Source organism: Tamandua tetradactyla, chromosome 9 (genome assembly GCF_023851605.1).
Source record: "Tamandua tetradactyla isolate mTamTet1 chromosome 9, mTamTet1.pri, whole genome shotgun sequence".
NCBI lineage: Eukaryota > Metazoa > Chordata > Mammalia > Pilosa > Myrmecophagidae > Tamandua > Tamandua tetradactyla.
In genome coordinates, this window is record NC_135335.1 from 63,309,605 (window position 1) to 63,331,476 (window position 21,872).

Here is a 21,872-nt window from a genome sequence, read left to right on the forward strand (position 1 = left end):
AGTTCCTGGCTATTTATTAGCTGCCCTTGAGGACAACTAAATTTCACTCCTTACTACGCTGTCATCTTGCCTCTTATATGTTCTGTATGTGGGCGTGGGAAAGGTGTAAAATAATGTTACGATCGTTTTCATTGCTGTGATGATAATGGTAAGACCCCATAAATGAAGGTAAGGAAAATCTCTTTGGTCGCTTTACTTTTACTCATGTTTGAAGCCATTGAAACCACATGCTGTCAGATGACACAAGATGATATGAACCATATTGAAGCCTAAGGTTGCATGCAGGTTGTTCTAGTTTGCTAGCTGCTGGAATGCAATGTACCAGAATGGCTTTTTAAAAGGCATTCAGTAAGTTTCAAGTTTGCAGTTCTAAGGCCATGAAAATGTCCCAGTTAAAGCAAGTCTATAGAAATTTCCAAATTAAGCCACCAGAAAGAGATTACCTTCACTCAAGAAAGGCCAGTGAAGTTCAGGGTTTTTCTCTCCATTGGAAGGGCAGACACTGGTGAAGTCTTTCAGCTTTCTCTCCCAGCTTTTTATTTCATGAAGCTTCCTGTGAGGCATTTTCCTTCTCCAGATCTCTCTGGCAGCATGGGCTCTCAGTCTCTTGGCTGTGCTCGGGTCTGCTGTGGCTTTCTGTGGCCTTCTTGTGGCTTTAGAAAAGGACTCTCTCCAAAATGTTTTCTCTTTTTAAAGGATTAATGAGTGGAGTCACAACTCCATGGAAGCTATCTGATCAAAAGTTACTACCCACAGTTGGGTGGGTTCCATCTCCATGGGAGCAATCAAAATGCTTCCAACCAGCAATATTGAATGAGGATTAAAGGACATGGCTTTTCTGGGCACATATATTCAAACCGGCACATAGATATTTTTTTGGAGTCAATACATCAATAATAAAGGAACTTTCATAAATAATTTTTATTTGGATGACTTGTTTATTTTAAGTTCCTAGGTAAGTGGGCAGATTATTCATATTGTATATAAATATTTCTTTTCTTTAATGCAATTTTATTGAGATCCATTCACACACTGTTGCTGTACAAAGGCTATGAATTCTTTTGTCCGATGCACTCAATAACCAATTCTTGAGACACTGGGGTTTGAAAGAAAGAGTTTATTACTAGGTGTGTAGTAGGAGAGCAGGTGGTCTGGTGGCCCAAAATCTGTCTCCCTGAGTTTAAGGGGTTCAGGATTTTTAACAATTTTAGCAAGGGGAGATGAGGTAATTTCGAATAGCAAGTTCAAAGCAGAAAAGTTCTATCATTATTTTAATAGGAGAACATATTCTGAAAGGAGGGGAGGCAGAGCTAGAATAGCAGAATCTAGCTGATACAATTTGCAAATATCTGGGGCTGATAATAGTTAATGGCTGACTTCATTAGCATTAGAGCCTTTGCCCTACAAGAAAATGACCAGATAAAGGGCATAAAAGTTCTTACAGTCACAAAGGCACAGAGATAAGGGGTTTTACACTCATTTCAGATATCAGAGCAGCTGAATTACAGTTTAGGGATTTCAGATTCTCCCCTGTCTACTCCAGTATCCCAGAAAGTAATAAGAAATATGATTCAGTCATCAAAATCATCCCTTAAATCCTAATTTCTCGGTTACAAGACCATGCAAACTATCTGAATCTCATTGTATTTTAAGATAATTATAGTAAATTTCCTGGCTGGCAGGTCAGTTATCCTATTTTTAATAAGTCTCTTTGCTTCCTCTGGTCAATATAAAGAAGTGCCAGGAAGTGGAGTAAAAGAGATTAAAACCCAGGGAAATGTGTTTGTCTTTTTGGCTTAATTGAATTAGCTTCTTTAATTGGGCCTTCTGCTGCCTGCCTTTGACACTTAACTGTGATGGATTCTGATAGCATCTCCACAGGCAATTTGGCAGTGATTTATCAGCTATTGATGAATCCTGGGGTATGTGGGAGTGGTAGTGGAAAAGACCAAGGAGAGATTGGAATAGCTGGTGGCTGAGAAAGACAGCCAGGAGAGGCCCTAAACTCTTGAATGCTGATGGTTCAGAAGCTTCTCCTTTTCATACAAATTGGGAGACTTGAACAATTCCACTGCTGTGAAATTGCTTGGATTGGGGCTACAGCTGAGAAGTTAGTCCTCCTTTTCTCGGTCTCCTTTCATTCTTATGCTTATTTGCTTTTAGGATGGTAGAAAAATGGGCTGGCTGTTCTTGTTAGTTTAGGTAAATGATTTCAAACTCTTCGGGCTTCTCAATTAGCATTTTAATGTAAGAGAAAAGAAGTAAGGCTAAAAGCAGCTCCTCAGTGTGGGGGTGAGGGGTGGGTGTCCTGCCATTCAGCCATAGCTGAGGCTGTGGGCAGCACCTGATGGCCCTTCGTTGTCAGAATGGGGGGCTGGTAGAGACACCCTGAACACCTTGGACCCAGATGTGTAGAGGAGCAGGGCTGGGATGTCCCAAACAGAGAATGCATGGCAGTGTTCCCAAGGGTGTGGTCCCCACACAGGAGGCATTGGGGCTCATTTAAGAGACAGGTTTCTGGGCATACTCTGGGAGTGGAATATGGGAATCCACTGTTCCTTCCAAGAATATGAGAACTCATCTACCAGAGACTGGAAATGCATTAATACTGTTTCAGATGGAGATTCATCTCTCTGAATTACCCTGGTTTACAGAATCATGTTAAAAAGTAGCCACTTTTCAATAGAAATTGCCATTGATATAAGTAATCTTTTTTTTTTTTTTTAACATCCAAGTATATGAGCAACGTAGATTCGTGGTGTAAAGCCTGTGGTGAGGTGGACCTTCCTTCAGAGCTTCAGGATTTAGAGGACGCTATTCATCACCACCAGGGCATATACGAACACATTACCCTTGCTTATTCTGAGGTGAGTGGCCAGTTGTACTTGCATCACAACGCAGGGTTTGTGTGTCATCCCCGAAGGTTGGATACATCAAAGTTTTGGCTAGGCCAGTTAAATTGCTGTGTTTTTTTGTTTTGTTTTTTTATTTTGTATTATCAAACCAAAACCACATACAAACATGAACATTCTTAACATACAAACATTCTGTGTATGGTGTACCATCAATATCTTATAATATCATCACATCTTATAATATCATCACATAGTAGTATATTCATCACCATGATCATTTGTTTGAACATTAGCATCACTCCAGAAAAAGAAATAAAGAGAAAAAAGAAAAAACTCACACATACCATACCCCTTACCCCTCCCTCCCTTCCTCCCTAGTATTTCCATCTACTCAATAGATTTTAAACTTTGCTCTCCCTATTTTTTTCCTATACCTCTTACCACTCCCTTTCATTGTTCACTAGTATTTCAGTCTACTCAATTTTAAATTGCAGTTGAATTGTAACTTTTGAACTGGTGTGCCAGGAGGGCAGGGATGGGGATGGGACAGGGAAGTACAACAGTGGGGAGTCAGCAGACGCTTCATGGCTCGCTGACATTTGTGTATTTCTTTCAGAATGCTTGTATTTTATATCTGCTAAAATGAACTCCTAAAGTTTAATCTTCTTGTCTTATTGGGCAAAATATGTATTTTGTGTCCTTCATTTTCCTAAATGAAACTTTAGAAAGAAAGGGAATTAAGATGCATGTTCTGAGATGACCTCTTCACAAATCACACATATTTTTCTCAGGTATAAAAAAGTACTCAGTGTCTATTTTAGTTTGTTAAAGCTGACGAAATGCAATAAACCGGAAAGAGGTTGACTTTTGCAATGGAGATTTATTAACTTACAAGTTCATAATTCTGAGGCCATGAGAATGTCCAGATGAAGACATCATCAGATGATATCTGGACTCCTCTGTCACATGGTTAGGCATAGGATGGTGTCTGCTGGTCCTTCTCTCCTGCGTTCCCTTGCTTTTAGCTTCTGGCTCTCTGTGGCTTTCTGAGCTTCTGTGTGAGTCCTTTTGTCCCAGCTTCTGTGGCTGTTTTCTCTCTGAGCTTCTCTGGGGCTCTTTTCTGTCCTTTATCTTTTTTTTTTTTTTTGGTATGCTGTGTGGTGGGAGTCACATGTCATTCTTTTTTCATGTGGCTATCCCATTATTGCAGCTCAATTTGTTGATTTTTTTGGTAAGTGCATGGGCTGGGAATTGAACCCTGGTCTCCCCTGTGGCAGGCGTGAATTCTACCATTGAACTATACTTGCACCTCCTTGTCCTTTATCCTCTAAAAAAGGACTTCATTAAGATGATTAAGACCAATCTTGAATGGGGTAGGTCACAACTCAATTTAAGTTAAGATCCTTCCCACCAAAAGATTATACTTAAATGGGTCCACACCCACGAAAAGTTTTACACCCACAGGAATAGATCAGCTAATCTTTTTCTGAACATGATCCCTCTGGGTTATATACAGCTGGAGACCATCACAGTATCCATTTTAGAAACCTAAATATTTATAGCATTTTCTTTATTATTTTAGGATAAATTATTGTCTCTCCCTGTTTTATTGCCAGGGCTAAGAACTCTGTACAGTAGTCTACGTAATGCTTGCATCATCTCTGAAGCATGTACTGTTATTGTCTCTCTTGTTTCAAATGAGGAAACTGAGGCATGGAAATTAAGTGACTAGTGCAAGGTCAACAGCAGGTAGGAGGTGGAATGAGATATGAGCCTAGGCAGTCTGGCTCTGGCAGCCACACCATTTGCCCCCCGCCCCGCCCCCCAGTCTGCCTCCGTTTCAGCACAAGCTGCCTGGCATATGCTAACTACCGTGATGATGATGTGTTGGTCACCTGCACCCTGTTCACTGGTCCTTGCCACCCATCTGCCTTTGTGATAGAGGTTAAATGCCAGGAGATGGGTCAGGGAAGGAGGGAATGCTGGGTGTGTTCATATTTCTGCAAGATTTCTCTATTAAGAGGAAGCATTTATAATACTATAGATTAATATAAAACATTTTGAAGCTTCAATAAGAAAATGTTTGAAGGTACCTAGCACAGGGCAGGCAGGTAGAGTTTCAATAAATATCAGCTGGTTTATTTCTGCAACTTCCCTGATTTGAACCACGTTCACATCTCTTCTCCATGTTGTAGGAAAGAATTTGGCTGTTTAGTCTTCAACCTGGCACTTCCTGTCATGCATCCCCCAACAGCTGTCACTCACACAACCTTGGGTCCAGGTGTCTTGACCCCTTACTTCCACGGGGTCACTTAAATGAACATGCTATGTGCCCTGCTACATTTGCATCAGGGTGTGCTCATGAAAGGTGATGTCTGCCTATTCTGCCTATTTGCATCTCTAACCTTCTTTCCTAAGAAGATCCTTTTTCTCCTAACACAGTATCTTGTTTCCGTGGAATTAAAAACTAGTCAGTTCTTTTTTATATTTCTTAATTTTTCCATCTATTGTTTATTTGGTAATTTAGTTATCTAGTTTATTTAAAAGCTGTTTAAATAAGTGATAGCCTTTTTAGAGTGAAACTGAAAATTGAACAGATTTCTAGTTTTTTATCACATTGATTTATGAGGAGTATATGAGTTCTTTTTCCTTGTGTTTCATCTCTATGCCTTATCTCGTTTTTGGTTTACAGTGTAGAAAGTGGAATGCCCTTTACATCACTCATCTGTGTGTCATAGTAGTTTTGGTGGAGCTCTTTTGATTGTCATAGTAGGCTTATGTTCAACAACCTGCCTGCCCTTGCCAAGCCCAGGAGCCTCGTTCATGAGAAGATTGGCAGGACTTGGGTTACGGTCTTTGCCTGTTTGCTCAATGTAATTGCTCTCCCAACCCTTCTAACTGGCTTCTCTGTATCCCACTTTTTATGGCCCCACTTCTGTGAACAGCCTGACACACTATACCTCCTTGTGCCACTTTTACCCCATCACTGCCTTGCTTCCTTGGATTCTGAGCACATTTTTTCCATGCCAGGAGGGTAGGGAAAATGTGAAGGTAAGGAATGAATTTGTTTGTTTGTTTGTTTTTAAATTAAATAATATAACATATATACAAAACAAAGAAAGAAAAAGCAATAGTTTTCAAAAGTACTCTTCAACAAGTAGTTACAGGAAAGATCCCAGAGTTTATCATGGGCTCCCATACCATCCTCTCAGAATTTTCCTTCCTTCTAAATGCTCCAAAATATAGGAGGCAAGAGGGAATCAATGTTTTTTTATCATCGCAATCAACATTTTTTTCTTTTCTTGTGAAAAAAATAAAATTTAAAACAATAAATTTCAAAGTGCAGCACAACAGTTAGTTGTAGAACAGATTTCAGAGTTTGGTACGAGTTACAATTCCACAATTTTAAGTCTTTACTTCTAGCAGCTCTAAGGTACTGGAGACTAAAAGAAATATCAGTTTAATGATTCAGCAATCATATTCGTTTGTTAAATCCTACCTTCTCTGTTTAACTCCGCTATCACCTTTGATCTCTCTGTCCCATAGAGAGGGGTATTTGGGCTATGGCCATTATTTTTCATGTTAGAAGGGGCTGTCAGTAATATAGGACAGGGAGATGGAACTAGCTGATGTTCTGGAGAGGCTGGGCCCTCCAGGTTTCAGAACTTCAGGGACCCGTTTGACAGATGTAGGCTTCTGAAAAGTTACCCTAGTGCACGGAACTTTTGTAAAATCTTATACATTGCCCTAGGTGTTCTTTAGGATTGGCTGAAATGGTTTTGGTTGGGATTGACAAATTATGATAGGTAGCAATGTCTAACTGAAGCTTGCATAAGAGTGACCTCCAGAGTGGCCTCTCAACTCTATTTAAACTCTTTCAGCCACTGATACTTTATTAGTTACACTTCTATTCCCTCTTTTGGGGTCAGTATGGAATTGCTGATCCCACAGGGCCAATGCTGAACTCATCCCTAGGAGTCATCTCCCATGCTGCCAGGGAGACTTTCACCCTTGAATGTCATGTCCCATGTAGAGGGGAGGGCAATGATTTCACGTACAGAATTGGGCTTAGAGAGAGTGATGCCACATCTGAGCAACAACAGACATCCTCCATAAGTAACTCTTAGACATACGTATAGGTAGGCTAAGCTTCTCAGCTACCTACTTAAGCTTCTCAAAAGTAAGCCTCAAGACCAAGGGGTTGGCGTATTGATTTGTGTGTCCTTAATATTTGAAACAGTATCAAGAGGATTCCATGATGGTAAAGTTTAATAGTTCCATATTTTTTCTCCTGTCCCTTAAGGGACTTATACTTTTTAATTATCTGCTTACTATATTCTGGGATGTATCCAGGCATTACATTAAGCTATATACAGGATTAAAAGCCCTCATTCTTAGCTCTGGGTGCCCTGTGTTTCAGGTGTTCAAATGAGCAATTTGAATGTGCTTTTATAAGTGATTTTTCCTATATCTGTGGTCTTTAAATTAGAGTATGCTGGCTAAAAATACAGATTCCCATACACCATCCCCAGAGAGTGTGGGTCTCCCATTTTTAATAGATTTCCTAGTGATCCAGCATTCTGATACTGGAGATTTATAGACTGCACACTGAAAAACACTTCCTTACCTTGTTCTAAAGAGTTCTAAGTCTGTAGAGGAGGCATTCCTTCCAGGAATGATGATTGAGCCCCTGACTATGCACTCTCAGCTAGAGGCAAAGTCAGTTAAGGCTTGCTTTTTCTTTTTCTTTTCCTCTCCCTTCTTTGCCCTGCCTCTTTCCTCTCCTCCTTTGTTCTCTCTTTCCTTCTTCTCTTCCTTCTGTCCCTCCTCCTCCCTCCCTCTTCCTCCCTTTTCCTTCCTCCTCCTCCCTCTCTCCTTCCCTCCCTCCCTCCCTCCCTCCTTCCTTCCCTCCTCCTCCCTCCTCCCTGTTTCCCTCCCTCCCTCCGTTTTAGAGTTTTTTTTCCAAAACAGTGTCTTTAGTTTCTAGTCTCTGATAACATAACTTTGCTGTGGGAAGCATTTCCAACATTTTTTTTTAACACTAACACCTGCTTTATTCTGTTTTAATTAGACCTGTCCCATACTGTTCCTGTTTGTGCTTTAGCAGCAGAAGCATACATGTGCCTCTTAAATGTTTTCTTGCTTCAGCTTGGCAGGTTTGAGGCTGATATTTTCTGGTGTAGCTGATAACAGGAGAGGGAAGCAGTATAAAGTCCAGGATAAACTCTAGTTTTAGAAACAGCATATAGAATAGCCACTTTTAACATTTTTATTTTAAGCAAGCAAACTCCTGTACGAAAACATACCTCTCGCCAAACAAAATTTATCAAAGTGAATTTTATTCAGTATGCCCATGCTGTCTCATAAGCCTGAATCCCAGGCATTTGGACTATGAGGTGAAACTCTAGGTCAGTGTCCCGGACTTGCAGCAGCCTTGGCTGTGATTCTTGGAGCAGGAGAAAGGCAAACACTCTTCAGATTTGGCACATGCTGTTTCACTGTGACTTCAGGGCTTGCTTTCTGCACCAGTTTCTCAGTTTTAGAAATGTGCTGACTTATTGAAGCCTCAACAGAAAACATGTGGAAATGTCTGACTTGCTGCCTGCAGAGCCTGTCGAGCTCCCTTTTTAAGGACCTGTATCAGTGCACAATAGCACGATACTACTTGAGGGAATAACAGATAACATGAGGGAAAAACACATAGCCAGGTGAGTTACCTCCATTGCAAAGAAACTCACCTGCTCCAGCAGTGGAGTGGGTGTAAGCACTGTGCTCTGAGGGTGACTTAGTAAGGTAGTGCAGTGACACGTGGTTGGGTCTCCGCAGAGGGCCATGCTTGGCCTGTGGCCCAGTGGCAGAGCCAGTGAACCCCACAGAGGTCATTTTCCTCTTGCCCCAACCTCTAGTTGAGGCCTTCCAAGGGCTTGAACTATAGAGGAGGAATGTCCAAGTGCAATCGCTGTAGGACCACGTGTTCTGCACACATACCTGATTCGCACCAACTGGGGTTCTCCAGCTGCTTACTATTTTTGGTCTTATTTTGGGTTTTTGTTTCTGATAATCCCAGGTAAGGATTTCAGAGGCAAACTAATTAGGTTAGAGTGATCTGGTTTTGAGTAAGAAACTGAATAACTGAAAAAAAAAATTGAGATCTTACAGGGGGTCCATTCTAACAATGAGCTGTGCCATCATGTGCTGACCTTTCTTCTATACTCGTTTCTGCTTATTGAGAACCTTGATCCGGGACTAATTTCAGCAAGAGTTGGCAGGGATGGTGGTAGCTGTGAAACCGTTCCCAGGCCCAGCAGGTCACAGTAAGCCAACCTCTGCAAAGAATCAAAATATGTAAGATTGTTCTTGGGTGGTACAAGTAGTACAGCTCATTTCCTAAAGGTTTTGAAGAAGGGTCACCATTCTTTTATGACAGGCTAAGTGTAGCCATTTCTACCCATGCCATTATGCATTTTATGGGTTTTGCCTGTGTTTGTTTTATCTTGAGAATATCATTCCCTGGCACTAAAGCATCACACTTGACTCTTTGGCATATCTGTAGATCACATTGGGTGGTTGGTGCTTTTGCAGATTTAAACAATACACTCGGGACAACAGCATTTTGATTTGTACAGGTGAAGAATATTCTTCCTAGAGACTTTATTGTTGTAACCCTATTTAATGGGAAATGTAGATATCCATGTACCAGAAGTAAGGGTAGGCAAGTCTCTATGGAACTTGAGGTCTGTAGAAATCCAAGTTACAAATCCTATGCACAGTTTTAATTAAAAGTAGATTTTTAAGAACCAAACCATTGTTCTAGAGTTTAAACAGTTTTAAGTTTCCTCCTAAAAGTGAGGCACAAACATGCTCTTGATGTGGTAATTTTAAATTTATCTTTAATAACTTTCTTTTTTTTTTTCTTTAGTCTTTGCATTTTCCTTAACTCGTTTAGGTGTGGTATATCTGATTAGGTCATACAATTATAAAATGTTAATGTAAATTGTAGCCTCCATTGCCCTTCATTTCCCGGTTCTGTAATTAACAACAGCAAATAACGGGCAGAACCTGAAAAAATTAGCTGATTTGATCTGTTGAAAACTATAAGAGATAAGTGTTTCTTTTTTTGATAGTAAAAGTTGATTTTCCTTTTACACCTGTTTTCCTTTTGTGAAACAGTATTTGAGTACATGGAAACTAGAAACACATTTTGAAACAAAACATACAGTGTAAGTAAATTCATTCACCCAGTACCGTAGCTAGAGAAATCCAGAAATACATCACATACTATAAACTTACAGTAATTGTTCGAGTACTTAAATAATGTATCAATTATTTGTCTAGTATGTAATTTTCATTATCTTCTTTGAATTATTTTGTACCATTTCAAGTCTAGCATATCTTTTTCTTTTTCACATGATTTTCTTGTACTTATAAAGACAAAGACATTTTGGTAAAAGTTACTTAAATATATATGATATCCTTTCTGTCCTTAAATAAATACTTTAAAAGTTGACGAATCTATGAAAGCTGTGTAGAAATAGAGTAGAATTATTTCTGAAAACTTTATTGGAGAAATGCTATTAATGAACATGTATCTGGAGTTCCGTGCTATCTGTTTTTCAAGGGTGCAGAACGTGTTTTTTTGCCGGGGACCTTTACTGCCCCTGCTGCTGCAGCTGTCACAACCACTGGGTGATAGCATCAGGGCTGGAACCAACAGGAACACCTCAGTCCCTGCTCATGCATTCCCATGAGGTGGAGTTTTCCTTAGTGAGTTTTCTTACTTTAAGGTATTATCATATTCAGTTACCACCACCCTCATCCCATAAGTGAGTTTGTGGTTCTAAATCCAGTAACAAATTTCAGTGGTCTGAATGCTTTCATTTAATGGTAGTTTGATAATTAACTGCTGTAACATTGAAACCTTTTTAAAATTAATATACCCAATTAAAATTACTTTTTTAAAAATAATATACACAATAAAATAGATTGTCATGTTATTTAAAGCCTTATTTTTATTTTGGAGTAAAATTGTTCTCCAGCTGTATCAGAAAGTTGAAATACTTTTTTCTTTCTCTACTGCTACATTACTGATTTTTTTAAACTGGAATTTCACAATTTAGGATTAAAGCTTTGCTCCATTGTGGTAATTTTTTATTGTATTCTCCCTTATGTAATATCTTGAGAGAAAATTATTACTTTAAATATTTGTTTGCAATGTATTTTTGTCAGCTGATTTATATCATTTAAGGCAAAATAGTATGTTTATCGAGAGTACCATCATCTGCAGTGACTTAGTCAATGTTTAATAATTATTTTATTTTATTTTGTCCCAGTGTTTTATAATATTTTTTTTGTGATATCATTAAATAACTGACAGATTTGTTTTCTATTTATTTTTTTATTTATTATAAAACATACCTTTGAGTAAAATCATGCTTGGGGTATGTTTGTGTGTGTGAATGTGTGTGTGTGGCTATATCTATATGTGAACATGTATGTGAGAATGTATGTGTCTGAACATGTGTGTACAACTGTGCATGCAAACTCACTATATGTGTGGGAGTGTATGTGTGAGACTGAATGTGTATGTGTGTGATTGTGTGTGTGCATGTGTGTGTGCAGCTGGTGACAGAGTGTATGGCATAGCATGGACAGAGTGGTAGATCTGCAGTAATGACTAAATTCTTTTGCTGGGCAGGTGAGCCAAGATGGGAAGTCACTCCTTGACAAGCTCCAGCGGCCCTTGACTCCCGGCAGTTCCGATTCCTTAACAGCCTCTGCCAACTACTCCAAAGCGGTGCACCACGTCCTTGATGTCATCCACGAGGTGCTGCACCATCAACGGCAGCTTGAGAACATCTGGCAGCACCGCAAAGTGCGGCTGCACCAGAGGCTACAGCTATGTGTCTTCCAGCAGGATGTCCAGCAGGTCAGTTTTCCATAGAGCTTTTCTTCCTGGGGAAATTACTTGTACACAGTGGAGAGTACATCATCCTTCGACCCAGAATCTTGATAGAATTGGCAGGCTCAATTCAGGGTATAGGAGAATTCTCATACTCCACGCACTTGCTTCATGGTGTGTCTTGTCATAGGGAGCAACGTGGAGGAGCCAGTGATGTCTGCTTAATGCCCCGCTGTTGTGATTGCCTCAAGACCACAAGCCTTGTTGCTTGCAGCCTCAGTGCTCCTCCTGTCTTTTTGAAAAAGTCTCATGGCAGATTTTAATACTGAGGTTACAGCTGACTCTGAGACTAATGCTAGATGTTGACTAGTTGATAGACTCTTTGAATTCAGGCACTGCCATATTTAGCTTATTATACACAGCCTCAAAGGCAGTGCTTAATAGAATGAACAAGAATGTAGACATATCTTAGCAGTTGGTTGTATGTGGTGTGCACCTATCTCAACATCACATGTACCCAATCCCTGAAATATGAAGTACATGACTTTTGACTTCACTGAGTCAGTGGGCATTGGCTGGATATCTGTTTATGTGCTAGGTGACGTATTGGCCACTTAGGTTGCTTTAGGATCCAGATGTGGTTTTGCTCACATTCTCCTGGAAGTGTTTGGCCCCTTAATTATGGTCTTATTTCCAAATGTTGACTTTTCCTGGTGAGCTGAATAAACAAAAGAGCTTAAAGACTAGCTTTCTGGATGAGCAGGACAGAGCTTGGAGTTTTCCTACCACGAGGTAGACAAGCTGCCTTTAGAGATTTCTCCATGCTTGGCTATTGGGACCTAGCACACCTAGAGGATATAGAGCAGTAGGCTTATATACGTGGATCAGATTTGGGTTACAGACAATAAATATGAACACCAATTGGGCACTTTTTTTTTTACACCATAAGAATAATCATTTCCTGCATTTGGATGGAGACTTAGAGGAACTCCTGAGCCATGACTGTCCTCTCAGAACTATGGGAAAGACTGGGAACTCTTGGTTCATTCATCTTTGAACCATACTTGATATTACAGTGCAGGGCTTTTGCAGATTCCCCTGTGAAAAAAGATGGAGAAAACAGGTACCCTGGATTGGTAATTACACCTAAGGGAGATCTCCAGCATTGGCTTGACTTGATCCACTCCTTCATTCACTGTGCAGATATTTACTAAGGTTTCAATAAAGAGGTACACAGCAGAGTGCTCAGGACTGGACTGTTGCCAAGAAAGACACATTCTCTGTCCTTATTCTCTGACCCCAGCAGGGAAACAGTCACCACAAGCAGTAGTTATGCTCCATAGTTTACAAGAACCATGATAGGGATGCACCCAGTGTGGCAAGAGGCACAGAGGGAGGAAGAGTGAGGTGGGGAAAGACCTTGTTGGGAAGGCTTCCTAGAGGAGGTGGGTCTGAAGCCAACTCTTGGGGAGTAGACAAGGAGAGAAAGCAGTTGTACAGTGGCCCAAGGGAGTGAAAGAACCCTGAGGCCCTTTGGGGAAACTGCAGAATATGTCTGGGGTGGCAGAGATGACCCAAAGAAAGAAAGAAGAACCAGATCACAGAGGATTTTGTGTGCCAGGCCACAGAGGTGGGCTTCATTCTGAAGGCTGTCCAAGGTCATTAAGGAACTTTTGAGATTTAGAAAGATCCCTTCCTGGATTTAGTTTCACTTGACAATTGTCAAATGAAGCTGGAGGGTGGGAAACAGATGCAGAGTCAGGGCTCAGTGGGAAGATATTGAGTGCACTTTGGAATGTGTTATGTTTGAGCATCTGTAGGTGGTAATGATGGAAATATCTTTTGCAGTTGGCTGTTTGGGACTGTTGTTCACAAGAGAAGTTGGGGTAGGGTGTAGAAATGTCAGAAGTGTATTAAGATTGTAAGTGTATTCAGATAATGGGATTGCTTGACATCATCTGTCTTGCTTTTCCAGGGCTACTGAAACTAATACCATATAATAGGGTGCCTTAATAAACATGGATTTATTGTCTTACAGTTTTGGAGGCCAGGAGTTCAAAAATAAGGTGTCAGCAAGGCCATGCTTTCTCTGTAGTCTTAGTTATACTGATGATGACCATCTGCTGTCACATGGCCAACCCTCTCTTTGGCTTCTCCTGATTTCTGACTTCCGTTTCTAAGTCCAGTTGCCTTTGCCTATAAAGACTTCAGCCATATAGGATTAAGACCCACCCTGATTTGATTGGACCTCATACAAGGAGGATCTTAAGAGATCCTATTACAAATGAGTCCACGCCTTAACCTAATGGTAACATCTTCAAAGTCCTTGTTTACAAATGGTTCACACCTACAGGACTGGAGGTTAGGACCTGAATGACATGATTCAATCCCTCATACTAGCCATGATGACACAGAGCCCTTGGCGTATCTGTGCTTACATAGAATGAGGAGATGACAAGGATAGGCTAGAGGGGAGGGAAACATAAATGTGTGTGGGCATACATATGTGTATATATGTATATCTACATAGGGGTGTGTGGTATGTGTTTAGCTTCTTTGCCGCACATGATTGAAAGCAGGGCTGTGAGCGTGCATGATGATTGGGTTGCTCTCAGCTACCAGCACACACATACACTTAACATATATGACAGTGCAGGGCCTATATTAGAGAATCTGTGCATTTTGTTCTCAATAAAGATCATCCTTATTTATATTTATCTGTGAGAATAATGCTGATGGTGCTTAGTCCATGTGTTTTTACAATTTGTTTAAGATTATTCTGCTTTGTGAATAATTAAACAATAAGCTAAACCATGCTTCTCTTCCCATGTGGAAGGCGGTGTAGTCCATGGCACACGTAGTGGGTACTTAATGAATAGTTGTCTGATTAATGAAAGGTGGACGTTTATGATTATGCATTTCCAAGTAGTAGAAAATAACCTTTCTTTCTTACTATTGTTACGAAAATAATCGTAATTCCAGTTCCTTGGCCAATTTATTTCCTTACTCCGAATAGGAAATATTGCCCAGCTGTTCGGTTTTGAGGACTGTGGCTGTGGGAGCCTGTAAAATACCAGTAGCTCTTGTGATCAGTCAGATAACAGTCATGTCCGTGCTCTTAAGTAGAGGATTGCAGGGGTGTGGAGAGAGTGTCCACTGTGAGCATGAGGAACTTGGAGGTGTGCATGGAAGTCCAGGGCATGTGAACAAGTTTGCAGTCAGCCACAGTGGTAGATCTGGCATCAGACCACTGTCTTCTCCCTGAACACTGAAAAGAATGTACTGATCAGACAGGTAGAATGGCAGCATTTAGCCTCCCCCAGGGGATCATCTGAGCTTGAGTGGGGAGTGGGTTTTCTGGTCAGTGGGCTGGCCTGGCGGAGCCTTTCGTTGTATCTCAGCGAATACCTTTCTCCTCCAGTCGGTGATCATAGGTCTTGACTGAACTGACTATGGAGAGCTCAGAATACTTTGTTTCGTAATCCTTCATTCTCATGTATTATGCTTTGATTCTCATTATGTTTTTTGAGTTCTCTGAGGTTTAAATACTGATACCTCAGGAATGATCGTTTTGATATTGCTTGTGCTATTTAACTGTGTTGCGTTAGTAAAAGAAGATAGCTGCAGGGAAGGAGAGAAGAGGAAGGGTCTCAGGTATCAGTGTGAGTAGTGAAAGTACTTGGTTGAAAGCATGAATTTTTCTTAACTGTTCCGAAGCTTTCACAAAACCATGGAGTGTTAATCGTTTAAATATTATCGAAGGATTTTCCACCACCTCTCTGTCTTCTGGGTGAAGCATGCATTGCACATCTGTGGACTGATACATCTAGATTTGTGTCTGAAGGGGTGCCCCATTTCCTTACTGACAGACCAGCAGTAGGCGAGTTCCCCCTGTGTTCTCCTCCCCTTGTTCTCATGGTCTCATTGGGACACCCTTAGCTTAAGCATAAAACCCTGGGCTGTTTGGAATGGGGCAGGCAGAAGGAAAGGACCCCTTTGGGAATCTCATTTGGCACCCAGGACTTCATATGCTTGAGTTCAACAGCAGCAAAACATTGATTTTTACACATGGCAAGACAATTGTGATTACTACGAGTCAGCTCTTTTAACTAGCTTCTTTTTTCCCAAGAACAGACTGTTGTTTGGGTGTCAGCAGGAGAAAGTGTTTTGCAATATACATAATGTTTCTGGTCCTATTACCATTCCATGCAAAATATTTGATTTTTAGGAGGAAATTGCCTTGTAATGTAAAGAGAAAATCGATAAGATCAATCTAAGCAGATACTTTTTCTTGAGGGAGTCAATAGGCTATCAAAATAAAAAATGTTTGAAGAATTCTTCTGAAACTCAGAAGAATTGATAGTACACAGGGAAGTTTTGCCATTTTGAGTATAGCATTAGAGAAGTAAGCTGGAAATAAATAGATAAAAAACGTACTTCAGAAAGACGTCAGCAGAAGGTAGATTTATAGACAAAATAATCTAAATCCACAAAACGATAATAAGCCAATTGGAGAAACCATGAGAATATTTTGTTTATTTGGAAAGACAAAAAGGCATCTCTAAATATAGTTGAAAAGAAAGGAAAGTAACTCATGGGACAATAGTTTTAGAAGGAGTATATGTTTATGAAAACAACCTTCCAAAAGAGTGTAATGCTGTAGGTGGGAAAGTAAGACATGTCCAACTGTTAACAATGTGTACCCTGTAGAAACAATGGGGAGAATGACATGGGGACTTAGATTTTTAAGACATATTTATAGTGGTTAGTTTTTTGTTTGTTTTTTATAATGAGCATAGGCAATTTCATCATTCCTGTGTGGAAGGTGTTCAGGATGCTACTTGGGTGCTGTGGGAGTGTAGGGAAGGTGGTTGGAGCTGCTACCGCAGTGTTTGGGAAGACTTGCTGAAGACCCAGGACACCTGGTAGCCATTAACAATTATTACCCTCTGTTACAGTTGGCATTTAAAAATGAGTGTCAAACTGCTGATCACATTTCCTGATGATTATGTACCTTATGAGTAACCCTCAGTGGGTGCTTGGTTGTATTGATTAATTTATGGCTGTGTCACCACTAAGTGTTGTTTTTTAGTTTAGGGCTTGCTTTTGTTTCTTATAATATAATTCACTTTTGCTGTACTTGCTCAGAAGGGATAATCGTTCTGGAAGGCTTCCACAGCGGGATGCTAACACACTTGCTTTCCTACTTCACCTGTTCAGTACGCCTGGCTTCCCCGGGATGAGGGAGTGAGGCACCCTACCTGTCAAGTGAGGTGAGTGTGGGCCTCTTTTGCATGCACAGCCTGAACTCAAAGGATCCCCTGCATCTGCTCCCATGCAGCAGGCTGACTCCCCTAAAGGGAGCCCCTTGGGCAGGGAAGCCGTCTGAAAGCCCCCCTTTTTCCCTGGCAGCCCTTCACATGTGTCAGCATCACCCCTCTTGAATTGTGTCTTGGAAAATACCCTCCAGGTTGATGTTTAATTCTTAAAGAATAATTGTTTAGCAGGTCTTGTGTCCACACTGGATTCTTCTCACCTACAATTCATTTTTTTCCCTTCAAAATAGCATAATAAATTGTGTGATGTAATTGTCTGACCAAGAGGTACAGAGGTAAATACTTTGAATGGTGCAGTGTCCCTTTTCTCAAGGAATTTATAATCTAATGGTAGTAGATAGTCTAATATCTAGTAAATCAGACCATAATATGCTTAAATTTAGCTTTCAGGTCTTTGGTTATTGTCAAGTATAATCTTGTGAAGTCATAACTTTGAATGTTGCCTATTAAGGTGGTGTCAGGAGTGTGGGAGTGAATGAAACTAGCTGCCCCCACCCGTGTTCTCTACTTGCCTTGCATCTGCATTTGAAGAGCTTTATCTCTGCTTTCGTGATTTGTGTGAATTTGGGAGTTCTGGAGAATTCTTGTCTATATGCTTCTCAAATATCAATGGTCCAGACAAGAAAAAAATGTGAAAGTCCTATAATAGACAAGTAACCATTGTTATTTGGGGGGCAGGGAGCATCTTTGTGGAGAGATAGAATTTGAGTGGAAACTTGAAGGCTGAGTAGAAATTCAGTAGTCTGGGGAATGGGCAAGGGGAGTTGGGCAGTGGGACCAGAGAGAACTGGAAGGGCGGGGCAGTCCGAGAAGCCATGGTGGTCTGCTGTGGACTGAGCGTAGAGGCGTTGCCAGAAAGGCCATGTGAGCAGGCACTATGCAGGCTTGGGACTGCTTTCTGTAAGCAGGACAGCACAGAGGGGACAGGTGACCTGTACTCAAGGCCAGTGACTCAATGCCAGGGCTTGAGGAGTGACCGGGAGGATTCATTGAGGGACGTGTGTGGCATCCAGCCTGAGTCATGGTGCTTTCCTGGGACTCACTCACATGCATGTTTCCTTCTTTCCTTAAAGGTCACAGCATCCTGGCGAGGAGGATGCATTTCCCCCACTTCATAATACCAAGTTTCCACGGCACCGGAGCAGTGTGCTATGCCCTGAGGCTCGATGCCATAGGCAGTAGGGAGGCATGTCTGAACTGTGTTGGGTGATTGCCCTAGTTGCAGTGTAATGGAGGAATTGGAGGGAGCAAGAGTGGAGGTGTGATTTCCACTGTGACGTCCATGCAGGTCATGTGGAAGGCTTGGACAGCAGGGACGCGCTCTTTCCCAAATTTCTGGGATAGGCTGGCAAGTTGTAAATGCTCAGTATTTGTTACATGAATGAATGACTAGATGAACTAATTACAAGAATTTCCCCGGTTTTGGCTTTTAAAGTAATTAAAGATTCTTTGAATTCCAGGCCACCATCTTTTGCCAGTAAAAGCCATTTCTGGGTGATACTTGACTCAGGGGTTCTAGGTTGAAGTCTAAGTTCCTAGAACTCGCTTGTCCTTTGCTCATTAACTTAATTCAGGAGCTTGGGTTTTTCTCCTCCCACACATTATATCATCTTTTGTTTAACATTCTCTTCTGTTTACATTCTGGTACTCACTGATGAACTTGAGGTGCTGATCCTGTCTCTTGATAAGAATGGTTACAGAATCACCATCTATTCTAAGAACTTCTCAATTAGAAGTAGGGCCAGTATTGGTTTGGGACTGGGATCCTACTGAGAGGGCATAGAGGCAGACTACACATCTTACTGGTGGCCTTGGAGCCACTCTCAGATGACAGGCACAAGTAACTGAGATTCAGCTGTCAGAGCGAACTTCTTAACCACAATATTTGCAATGCAGGGTATTTTATTCTTTACCATTCCTTTGTTGTGTAACTCACCTATGGTAGTTTTTTAAGTAATTTCCTTTTTCCCAGTTAAGCTTTAGGCTTAAAATCCTTTGGAATATTCTAGAAACTTTTTAAAAGCTCTTTTCATTTTAAGAATATTTGTTACTTTTTAAAGAGCAAACAATTCTAATTTTGAAATCAGCGAATGAAGGAGTCTTCATTGAAATACAATGAATGAACATTATTGGCTCCAATGGAGAGAAAAAAAGGGAGCGTTTGGTGGGAGAAACCATCATTGTAAGCAGCTGGGCCTTCACCCCTCAGTCCCCCCAGAGTCCACAGATGGCTGGTGTCTTCTGTGTCTCCTTCATCTTGGGCGTTATGCCAGCTATGTGGTAGAGTTTAGAGCCCCAGCCCCTTAGATTCCCATGAGGCCCAGCCTCGCATTTCCTGGGCGTGGCTGATGCTCCAGACATGTATTTCATTGCCCTCCTGATCTGAAGAGATTCTTACTGCTGAGCAAATGAAAGGGTAAAACTATTTACATGTTACTTCAAAGGGAACATTTAAGTGGTGCTTTCAGGGGACCTGGGGGCTCCCATAGAAGTCACACTTGCCCATTGCTGTGAAGGAAAACAGTGACTTAAGGAATTTTTTGGTGTATTTGTTTTACATTTTGGAGTTTAGTCACTTTACAGGTGGATAACTGGTGACAGGGAAGGTAAGGGGGAGAGAGCACCTCTGCCATGAGGGGCATCCACCTGCAGCCTTGACCCCAGCTCCTCACCGCTGCATCCCGCATGGTTTTCCTTTCTGGGCAGCTGGTTAATATGGAAGTGGAGGCTATGTTTGGGCATCTTGCTGAGCTTGGTCTTCACTGGACATGGAGGAACATGAGTCCTCGAATTTAAACTCAAAGTATTCCTTCATTTGTGATTTTAGATTCATAGGTGGGTTTAATGAAGAGCACAACTGATATCCTCTGAGTGATGCTAGACTCAGCCTTTACTAATAATGAACATAATCTGGGTGAAAGAACTTCTTTTTGGTCACCCACATATATTTGAAATGATGGTGCTTAATTGGAATTGGTCAGTTTTCCTTTGTTATATCACTGAAATGCTAATCATTTGATGGAAAATAAGAAAGCTCTGGCCGAAATGCTTCTTTGAGAAGTACTAATTTAAAAACAAATCCCAGAAATCTAATATATCCATTTCTAGATTGGTATCACAGTAATTTAAATCAAAGCTATCAGTGGTTAAAGACAGAAGTAATTTAAACAAATGAAACTAGGTCACTTTTGGTTTTATATAGAATTAAGGTGAAGGTGGGAGGAAGTTCATATTTCACAACTGGAAAATTCTGAATTTATATTAAAAAGCACACATCATATTGAGAGTATTTTCAAACTACCTTTGTTTTTCATTTGCTTTATGTATTGGTATTTTTAAAAACTGAATATTGAATGAACTACTTGTTTTGATGTTTGTATGTACAGAAGAGGTGACTTAGAAGGGGTCTCATTAGAGAAATACCACTATTTGTTTACTATGTATTGTCTCTTAAAGCAGTAGATGGAGTTTACAGATGTTTTTATATTTTCCCCGAATTCCAATATACTGGCTTACTGTGCTCTCTGTGGCCTTTTGTTAGGTGTCTTGCCTAGTTCTTAGAAATAGCAGTCCTAGAGTTGGAGCTCTCATTTTAGATGTATTTTTAGGGTTTTTAGGCAGTATTTACAAACTAACGTACAAAGATGTTTAAGAACTTAAGCTTCAGTCGAGTGACCTGTGTTTGAATCTCTTTTTTAGGTGATGTTTTCTTGTACAAGCTACTTTAGTTTTCTATGCCTCAATTTCTTGGTTAATAAGGATAATAATGAAAACCCACTCTCTTCTTTTGTGTAACCCTTGGAAATTGATATATTTTAGAATTCAGACTATTTCAAGTTTTAGAAATACAGTACACAGACTGTGTACTTGCAGAACCCCTGGTGGAAGCTGGGCCATCCCGTGACACACACGTTGCTGCCTTTCAGCCGAGTGTGCGATACTTACACAGGAGGGTCAGTAAAGGCTAAGTAGTAACCTCAGATCTGACCTTATTTCCCAAGGAAGTGTTGGTACCAACTTTTGAAAAAATCTGTGGAGTTCCAGAGGTGTTTTGTGCATATGGGGTTGTGAACCTTTGTGGCCCTCCCAAGTGTAGCAGGGAACAAACACTCCATGAATGATATCAGTGGCAACGACAGGTGCATGACGATGAGAGAAAACCAGTTTAGTGAGCGCTTGGGAGCAATACCTCGGCGCTTTCAGGAAAAAGCAGCATTATGTTTGTCATCATATCCATGCTGTTGTGACACCAGCTGGTGAGGATTTGTCTCCCCCGTGACACTGGTTGAGTTTTTATTCGCAGCCCCTAAAAGGCATAGTAATTCCTTAGAAATATATCGAATGTCAGGTGGTGAGAACTTGTTGTTGAAACTTATTTTACTAATAGATTGTACAAAATAGTCCTTTGTAAGTGGGGGCACTGTTCCTGGGGCTGGTTCCCTGGGCACATAGCAGGGCTGATCCGTATTCTCCAACTTCCCTTAGAAGTGTCTTTGCTGCCCATTAGAAATTGTCATTTCATCAGGGTCATTCTCCCCATCGCCTGAAACAAAACCAGAGTTCTCTCCTTCCATGCCTCAGCTGCCACCCAAATGCCAGTTGCACCAACTCAGAGAAGGGTCAAGATAGAGTAGGGATGAAGAGAAGGGACCTTGAGGCTAGCCTTCCTGGGCCTGAGCCTTCTGTGCAGGAGCCATATCTGTGGGCCTGCCTGTCACCTGTGGGGTGGGAATAAAGACACCTGCCCCGTGGCTCACCTGGAGGATGATATGACCTGCTGCA

General features: G+C 41.0%; 1 protein-coding gene across 3 annotated transcripts in view; it reads left to right on the plus strand.

The window, feature by feature from the left end:
- TRIO (trio Rho guanine nucleotide exchange factor) overlaps positions 1 to 21,872 on the plus strand; it is a 466,986-nt gene that overhangs the window by 232,352 nt on the left and 212,762 nt on the right. For all 3 annotated transcript variants that reach the window (XM_077116861.1, XM_077116863.1, XM_077116862.1), the window contains exons 8-9: positions 2,736 to 2,867; positions 11,551 to 11,781. In XM_077116861.1, coding sequence (XP_076972976.1) covers positions 2,736 to 2,867; positions 11,551 to 11,781 — 363 coding nt within the window. The remainder of the gene's footprint in view (positions 1 to 2,735; positions 2,868 to 11,550; positions 11,782 to 21,872) is intronic.